General features: G+C 44.5%; 1 protein-coding gene across 1 annotated transcript; it reads left to right on the top strand.

Moving 5' to 3' along the window:
* LOC310792312 (uncharacterized protein) lies at positions 1-8982 on the top strand (the record flags this gene model as incomplete). The annotated part of the gene is made up of 3 exons (XM_083654035.1): positions 1-1633; positions 3447-3568; positions 7342-8982. The coding sequence occupies 3 exons, from the start codon at positions 1-3 to the stop codon at positions 8980-8982; spliced, it is 3396 nt and encodes a 1131-aa protein (XP_083510161.1).
* Positions 8983-9818: the final 836 nt, after the last annotated feature.

Below are 9818 nucleotides of genomic sequence, written 5' to 3'. Positions count from 1 at the left end.
ATGTCTGCTGCCAGCAGTCTCCTCTCTGAAGAGCAGTTTCTGTGCTCCATCTGTCTGGATGTGTTCACTGATCCAGTCACCACACCATGTGGACACAACTTCTGCAAGAACTGCATCACACAGCACTGGGATGTTAGTGTCCAGTGCCAGTGTCCCATGTGTCAGAAGCTTTTCAACAGAAGACCTGAGCTGCATGTCAATACTTTCATATCTGAGATGGCTGCTCAGTTCAGGAAGTCAGCTCAGATGAAAGCCAGCAGCTGCCCAGACCAACAAAGTGCCAAACCAGGAGAAGTTCCCTGTGACATCTGCACTGGGACCAAACGCAAGGCCCAGAAGTCCTGCCTGGGGTGTCTGACCTCCTACTGTGAGACTCACCTGGAGCCTCATCAGAGAGTGAGGGGCCTGAAGAGACACAAGCTGATGGATCCTGTGGAGAACCTGGAAGACAGGATGTGTAAGAAGCATGACAGACCGCTGGAGCTGTTCTGCAAGACTGACCAGATGTGTGTCTGTCAGTTCTGTACTGAGTCAGACCACAAGTCACATCGCTTTGTCCCTCTGGAAGAAGAATATAAAGGAAAGAAGGCTGAACTGGGGAAGACGGAGGCTGAAATTCAGCAGAAGATCCAGGAGAGACGACTGAAGATTCAGGAGATCAAACACTCAGTAGAGCTCAGTAAGGCAAATGCAGACAGACAGATAGCAGACAGTGTGCAGGTCTTCACTGCTCTGAAGCAGTCTGTGGAGAGAGGCCAGGCTGAGCTCATTGAGACGATTGAAGAGAAGCAGAAAACAACAGAGAAACAAGGTGAAGGCTTCATCAAAGAGATGGAACAGGAGATCTGTGAGCTGATGAAGAGAACCGCTGAGGTGGAGCAGCTCTCACACACTGAAGACCACCTTCACCTCCTCCAAAGCTTCCCATCCCTGAACAATCCTCCACACACCAAAGACTGGACAGAGGTCAGTGTCCACTCAACATATGAGGGGACTGTTAGGAGAGCTGTGGCTCAGCTGGAGGAGACACTCAGGAAAGAGATGGAGAAGCTGCTTGCTGATGTTGAGCTGAAGAGGGTCCAGCAGTTTGCAGTGGATGTGACTCTGGATCCTGATACAGCACAAGCCCATCTCATCCTGTCTGATGATGGGAAACAAGTACATGTTGGTGATGTAAAGAAGAATCTCCCAGACAACCCAGAGAGATTTTCTCCTTGTGTCTGTGTCTTAGCAAAGCAGAGCTTCTCTTCAGGGAAGTTTTACTACGAGGTCCAGGTTAAAGGGAAGACTGACTGGGATGTAGGAGTGGCCAGAGGGTCGAGCAACAGGAAGGGAAAAATCACACTGAGACCAGAGAAAGGCTACTGGACTGTAGTGTTGAGGAATGGAAATGAGTACAGAGCTCTTGCTGGCCCTGCTGTCCTCCTCTCTCTGAAGATGAAGCCCCAGAAGGTCGGGGTGTTTGTGGATTATGAGGAGGGTCTAGTCTCCTTTTATGATGTAGATGCTGCAGCTCTGATCTACTCCTTTACTGGCTGCAGCTTCACTGAGAAACTCTACCCATACTTCAGTCCCTATCTTAATAATGGTGGTGAAAACTCCGCCCCTCTGATCATCTCTCCTGTCAATCACACAGATTATTAGACTGATCATTCATTTGCCTCAGGATTGTCAGTTAAGACAGTTTACACATAATATGTTGTTTTGTCTTCAGGTAAATAATATCCAGTTTAATGTTGCATTTTATTTTATAGAACAACAAAAACACTTTTCAGACTTGTCTAGCACATTAAGATTAATTTGTTCTTTCAATAGGGCTCAGTATCCACTGAGAGAAGACCAGTAACTACTGATGTATCTTGTCTCTTTACCTTTTCTTCCTCTTGGCAGAATGTGTGGTGTTATGGCTCATGTTCATGTGATGTTGACATAATGATTTAGTTGGATCATGTGTGTAGGGGGGTTAAAGTTAAAGAAGAATTCAGTATTTTTCTTTCATATCCTGTTTTTCTTTGATCATTAAAGTGAGTGTGTGAAAACTACAACTTTTCCAGTTTCATTGTAACATCTCAACATGATGCACACCACAGTGACACTATAGTCATTTGCCTCATTCATTCATTGTGTATTGGATGCGTCTGTCATCTCTTTCCAAAGCATGCTGGGATACCTGGCGATGGTTGAGAGCAACGACAGCGACATGGGGAGGGGCCAGAAGACAGCAAGACAACCAATCAAGCTGCAGCACCAAGCGAGCAGTTGACTCCAAGCCACTTTTGTCGTGCTGGTGTGCGTTGGCCGTGCAGAGCTGACTTCCTGTTGCAGTGTTTGTTAATACAATATAGAGCTTACTTCCTGTTGCAGTGTTTGTTAATACAATATAGAGCTTACTTCCTGTTGCAGTGTTTGCTAATACAATATAGAGCTTAGCAGGTCCAAAACAACAAGCCCGGCCCGGCCTGAACCCGAATCTTCCTTAGTAAGTTGGCTGTTTATTCTTCTAAACTATATCCATGTATCTGTTCAGTCTTATGAATACGGATATTAAGGATACAATAATAAATTTAATAACGGTAAATTGTATCTATGGAGCACTTTTCATGGTATTCAGACGCTTTACAAGGGGGTTTAAAAAGATCAAGTAAACAACACATTTAAAACATAATACACAATACAAATGATCAAAGAATGAGGGAAAAGACAATACAGTTATCACAGGTTAAAAGCACAGGTGAGTTTCTAGTAATGATTTGAATGTGGGCTGAAAAAAAGGAATAACTGACTGAGGCTATTCCACTGAACTTCTGCTTATGTGCCGGATCAGAGTCACTAGTCCACCACAGGTGATCGGTCAGGATCAAAAGTCCAAGAAAGAAGGTTTAGTACTTTTATTCAACCCATGTGTTTCCGTAGTCCTGCATCCAGGTATTACTTTAGGTGTGGTTTCCTAAGAAACAAATAAACAATGGAAACATGAATAACTCAAATGGATTGAGTGACCAAACAATTGAGCTATATAACTACGAACAAAGTTCCATACTCAAATGGACCAAAAGGTGGCTCTCTAACACAATATATGCAGTACAGAAACAAACAGATAATTACTATTATCTAATACCAGCAATTCCCATAACACAATTGACCATTTAAAATATATATAATCAATACTGCCCCGAGATGTGAGCTTAAACTATGCTCATTTACAGGTTTCAACATCCTCTTTAGACAGAATGCACATATACACACATTATAGGATGCACAAATTACAAATGTAAGGTAAATACAAATAGTTGCTCAACCCAAATATGAAATGCCCATAAACTAATGAATGATGAAGGTCCTATTAGTGAGAATGATAATAAGGTAGTGGGTTTATAGATAATAGGGGATGAAAAGGGGATGGCCTTTTTAACAGGGCAGTTTAATGCAGTCTCTGATGTGTTTAGGGAGAGAGTTCCAGAGGGAGGGGGCAGCAAGGGAGACGGCTCTGTCACCCCGGGTCCAGCGCTTGGTCCTGAGTGGTGGAGACAAGAGGTTTGCATCGGAGGATCGGAGGCTATGGGAGGGGGTATGGTGGTGGAGCAGGTCGGTGAGGTAGGAGGGGGTATGGTGGTGGAGCAGGTCAGTGAGGTAGGAGGGGGTATGGTGGTGGAGCAGGTCAGTGAGGTAGGAGGGGCTATGGTGGTGGAGCAGGTCAGTGAGGTAGGATGGGGTATGGTGGTGGAGCAGGTAAGTGAGGTAGGAGGGGGTATGGTGGTGGAGGAGGTCAGTGAGGTAGGAGGGGGTATGGTGGTGGAGCAGGTCAGTGAGGTAGGAGGGGGTATGGTGGTGGAGCAGGTCAGTGAGGTAGGAGGGGGTATGGTGGTGGAGCAGGTCAGTGAGGTAGGAGGGGGTATGGTGGTGGAGCAGGTCGGTGAGGTAGGAGGGGGTATGGTGGTGGAGCAGGTCAGTGAGGTAGGAGGGGGTATGGTGGTGGAGCAGGTCGGTGAGGTAGGAGGGGGTCAGCCTTTGGATGGTTGCAGTCAAAGACATGCACCATGAATTCTTAATACACTGTATGTTCCTGCCATCACACAGGGGAAGTCAATATGACCCAGCCGTGGTCAGAAGCTCAGCTCTTCTAGGGTAATGACGCAACTTTTGTAATACTATTCTGGTTTTTTGCAATTTCTCCATCTATCTAAATGCATTTGACGTTTGACATACAATCATTTTTACTAACAACAAAACAAACAAACATGCCTGTTCATCATTTTAAGGTTGTCAAGTGTTGTGTTGGCAGATTTTGCTCTGCCTTAGTGCCTTTACTTGCTACATTGATCTACTCAAGTAAGATTTTTTGTTCAAGATTCATTTTAATAGCCATAATGAGTAATCATATTACAAAGGAGGATTTGACTTAGGGCAAGTATGCAGCGCAGCGATCACATCAATATCCCATATGAATTCTCCTGAGCCGTATCTCATATCTCTCGCCTCTATTTTCCCCTCTCTCTGCTCTGTGCAAGACTAAAATATTAAGTAGGCCTACAGGATCAATCCAATCCATCCAACACAATATTTGTATGCTGCTCATTGTTTGCCCAAATCACAAATTACACTGTATGATGTCATGTTTATGTGTGTTCATAAAAAAATGCACAATAAACTTGTGTGCCAACTATTTGTGGTACTACAGCTCTCTAATGGTAAGAATAAAAATGAATCAACACATTGATTTGACCCCCCCCCCCCCTCCCCCCGCCCAGAAAAAGGCGGAGCAACAGGAAACGGAGGACAACGAATTTCAACGTCACATTCCGGAATTGAAAGAGAAAGTAACTTGCGACAAGATTGCTGTTTGCTGCAGTCGGGAAAAGACCTGGGTCTGTCCAATTCTCAAGTGAGCTTCGAGAAAAGACTCTCAAAAGAAAAGAAAACTATCGGTGAGTAACAGCAGATTATATTTACTGTGTTGAAACAGAGCAAGAAAGAACACAAACTTGAGCTGTAGGCCGATCCAGATAGGCCTAATGCAATGGAATTCGGTTTGTCCTGTATCGTTAAAGATTTCAACTGAAGTGTATAGTGTACGTCCAAAAATTAAGAGACTCCACTTGCTTTCAGACATTCTTAAAGTGACAAAGAGGAGAGCTAGGAGTGCCCACTAACTTCAAAGCCTTTATCAGCAAGGTTTTCATGGTTTATTGTGTTCTGTTAATTCTGAATGTGTTACATCATACATGGGCAACATACGGCCCGCAATTTTTTTTATTTTTTATTTTATTTTTTACAGTGCACTTGAACACAACATGCAATATACCCGCTGAATAAGTGTCCAAATGTTCATGTCATTCTGGGCAATACTCTTCTGTTATAGCATTTCAGTCTGGAATATGGAATATCTTTCAATAATATTTATGACTAAAAGGCTAAAAGTGTGTAAGAAATGACTGTTCTACATTGAAGTAGAAATTTAAATAATTAACTTGTTGGTTTTGGATTTATTTAGCTTCAAGAGTGCATTTTTGTTCTTGTGTGACCCTCAACACAGGCTTTGAGAATCCTGGGCCACTTACTGATACTTATGCTTAAATTAATCCACTCATATTCTGGTTTATTTCAAGAAAAACATTTCGGCTAGTCGAAATTCTAATTGGCTGGTAACTAAGCCATATTGGCAGGTGGTGAAAAAAGTTAATTTCAAGCCCTGCAGGGAGAGCAGGTGGTGACATAGGAGTGAGTGAGGAAAAGGATCAAATATTGGTGGTTAAGACTGAATAATACAATTGTTAATTTAAAATGAGTTATTCCTCTAAACCTGGCTTCAAATGCCCCAAATTTTTCGTGCTGGCGCCGTTCAGCCCTCAGCAATTTTTTTTGTGGCCCTCTCTATCATCAAAGTTGCCCATCCATGGGTTACGGCATGACAATATTTGTTCGGCCCCCGGCAACAATCTGGGTTTCTCATGTGGCCCCCCACGAAAAATAGTTGCCCACCCCTGTGTTACATAGCGTTCATGTTTGACCCAGAGGTCAGTCAAATCTGTGCCTGGGAATAATCCATTGACAATCTAATGTTCTCATTTTTACAATTTAATATAAAGTTTCCACTGAATATGACATCAAGAAAATAGCAGGTCTCCTCTCTCTCTCTCTCTCTCTCTCTCTCTCTCTCTCTCTCTCTCTCTCTCTCTCTCTCTCTCGGAGACCTGCTGGAGGAGACCTGCTCGGAGAAGACCTCTCTCTCCATTAACGGAGAGAGAGAGAGAGAAGAGAGAGAGAGAAGGAAAGAGAGATGGAGCGTGTGTGTGTGTGTGTGTGTGTGTGTGTGTGTGTTCGCGCGTTGCTTGGCGCATAGCACAGACAGAGAGGGTTTACAGAGAGGAAGAGATCCCTGCCGCTGCGCTACTGTGTGTGTGTCAGTGTGTGTTGGAGAAAAATATAAGTTCCATGCCATTTCCTAATCAATAAGCTATAAGCTATAATTGCATACACATAATTAATGCTATGAGTCATTAGTTCCATTGGCATTTCCTAATCAATAAGCTATATTTGCATACACATAATTATGCTACAATAAGTTAACATGACATGACATCTCACACATTATGACATGACATCTGACACATAAAGATTCACCCATGGCAGAGGACTGCTCCTTTTGCTGAGACCTTGGTCAGCGCGTCGTGTTCCAATAACAACTGATAACTCTGTTAGACTCCACGACGCACACACACACCCCCCTCCTCTCTGCCTTTCCTCTTCCTTTGCCTATAAAGCATCTCAAATTGTGACATCGCCGCTGAATATTTGACTCAGTATAACGTATCAGAATGTGTACATTGAGATTCAGCCCTCTGACAATACATATTGCCAGATAATGTATGGGTTATTAAATATATTTCTATAAGACATCTTCCTGGACTCCTGGCTTCAAGTTAATTTGGTTTAGGCTATATCAGCTGTTATATATACATTTAGCGGATGTAGAATGGTTAAAATTCCATTCTCTATCAGTGTGTGTGTGCGCGCGTGCGTGCATGCGTGTGTGTGATTCGATTAAATCTTATGACTTGATAAGATCATGCATTTTAGCACCGCGCGCACCGCTCTCTTCAATGAGGAAATGGAAATCCAGACCTTGTAGAAAAGTGTCGATTTTTGGGGTTAGGGTTGAAAGTAATGTCAAATTAATTTCTGAGGCACACAATTACTCACATAAGACCCTACATTTAATAGTTAGAAGGTTTTTGTGGATTTTGGTTTCCAGGGACTTTAAATTTCCCCTTTTAAGGTATTGTCATTCAAGAATTATGTAATAAATGTTGTTATTTCACACTTTCCCTTCAGGTCTCAGATATGTCTGCTGCCAGCAGTCTCCTCTCTGAAGAGCAGTTTCTGTGCTCCATCTGTCTTGATGTGTTCACTGATCCAGTCTCCACACCATGTGGACACAACTTCTGCAAGAACTGTATCACACAGCACTGGGATGTTAGTGTCCAGTGCCAGTGTCCCATGTGTAAAGAGGTTTTTGACAGAAGACCTCTGCTGCGGGTCAATACTTTCATATCTGAGATGGTTGCTCAGTTCAGGAAGTCAGCTCAGATGAAAGCCAGCAGCTGCCCAGACCAACAAAGTGCCAAACCAGGAGAAGTTCCCTGGGACGTCTGCACTGGGACCAAAGAGAAGGCCCTGAAGTCCTGCCTGGTGTGTCTGACCTCCTACTGTGAGACTCACCTGGAGCCTCATCAGAGAATCTCAGGCCTGAAGAGACACAAGCTGATGGATCCTGTGGAGAACCTGGAAGACAGGATGTGTAAGAAGCATGACAGACCACTGGAGCTGTTCTGCAAGACTGACCAGATGTGTGTATGTCAGTTCTGCACTGAGTCAGACCACAGTTCACATCGCTTTGTTCCTCTGGAAGAAGAATGTAAAGGAAAGAAGGCTGAACTGGGGAAGACGGAGGCTGAAATTCAGCAGAAGATCCAGGAGAGACGACTGAAGATTCAGGAGATCAAACAGTCAGTAGAGCTCAGTAATGCAAATGCAGACAGAGAGATAGCAGACGGTGTGCAGGTCTTCACGGCTCTGAGGCAGTCTGTGGAGAGAGGCCAGGCTGAGCTCATTGAGACGATTGAAGAGAAGCAGAAAACAACAGAGAAACAGGCGGAAGTCTTCATCAAAGAGCTGGAACAGGAGATCTGTGAGCTGATGAAGAGAACCGCTGAGGTGGAGCAGCTCTCACACACTGAAGACCACCTTCACCTCCTCCAAAGCTTCCCATCCCTGAACACTCCTCCACACACCAAGGACTGGACAGAGGTCAGTGTCCACTCATCACATGAGGGGACTGTGAGGAGAGCTGTGGCTCAGCTGGAGGAGACACTCAGGAAAGAGATGGAGAAGCTGCTTGCTGATGTTGAGCTGAAGAGGGTCCAGCAGTTTGCAGTGGATGTGACTCTCGATCCTGATACAGCAAACGCCCATCTCATCCTGTCTGATGATGGGAAACAAGTACATCATGGTGATGTAAAGAAGAGTCTCCCAGACAACCCACAGAGATTTTCTTTTTGTGCCTGTGTCTTAGCAAAGCAGAGCTTCTCTTCAGGGAAGTTTTACTACGAGGTCCAGGTTAAAGGGAAGACTGCCTGGGATGTGGGAGTGGCCAGAGGGTTGAGCAACAGGAAGGGACAAACCCCTCTGAGCCCAGGGAAAGGCTACTGGACTGTATGGTTGAGGAATGGAAATGAGTACAAAGCTCTTGCTGGCCCTGCTGTCCTCCTCTCTCTGAAGATGAAGCCTCAGAAGGTGGGGGTGTTTGTGGATTATGAGGAGGGTCTAGTCTCCTTTTATGATGTAGATGCTGCAGCTCTGATCTACTCCTTTACTGGCTGCACCTTCACTGAGAAACTCTACCCATACTTCAGTCCCTGCAATAATAATGGTGGTAAAAACTCCGCCCCTCTGATCATCTCTCCTGTCAATCACACAGATTAGACTGATCATTAATTTGCCTCAGGATTCATTGTCAGTTAACACTTTCAGTGCCACGGCCCTTGGGCAAAAGGTTGCTTGCTGTGCCACATAGGCCGCAATGCATTTTAAAACAGTCATATAATTTCTTTAATAATTACTATGTAAACACTGAACACGCACAAATAACGATGAGACTCTCTTCTATCACCTGCAAAAAAAAGTTTATTGATCCCATTTTCCGTTCTTTAGTTATGAGCCGGAGAAGATAGCTTGATTGAACGAAAAAAAGAGCTTTTTTTCTACGAGCTGAGATAATGAGCCTTTTGTGAAATTAAACATTTCAAGCACATCACTGACTCTGAAGCTAATTTTCTGATGTAGTCACACCTCAAAAATAATTTCCTTCAATAAAACAGTGAAGGCAAGGGAATTTTGTTTGGAAGAATAATATTTTTAGCTGAAACCAGCAGCGCTGGCGCCTGCATGCGCTGCTGGTTGCAGCTTCTTGCTGATCTTTTGCTGCTGGTGGGCATCGGATATTCTGGCTTGCGTTTGCCAACCCTGTCCTGCTGTCTGGGTCTGTGTTGTGTACTTGGCTCTGCGTGCCCACCTCCCCCCCTCCTCCTCCCCCCCCCCCCCCCCGTTGTGGGAGGAGTGTCTCTCTGCTCTGCTGTTTTCTCGTTTTCTCTGCCTGTGCTCAGCACTGAAAAAGTCTGCTAGATCCTGCTTTTTTACAGCCGCGTGTACCAGCTCCCATGCTTCGAGTTGAGAATAATAACAAATCCACGGCTGATCATGTGTTGCAGCGGACACGGAGGCTGTTGCAGCGGACATCGAGGTGCTCAATTGTGATAGCA

The sequence above is a fragment of the Poromitra crassiceps genome (assembly GCF_964638095.1).
Source record: "Poromitra crassiceps genome assembly, chromosome: 17".
Classification (NCBI taxonomy): Eukaryota; Metazoa; Chordata; class Actinopteri; order Beryciformes; family Melamphaidae; genus Poromitra; species Poromitra crassiceps.
This window is presented reverse-complemented; position numbering and strand designations above follow the sequence as displayed.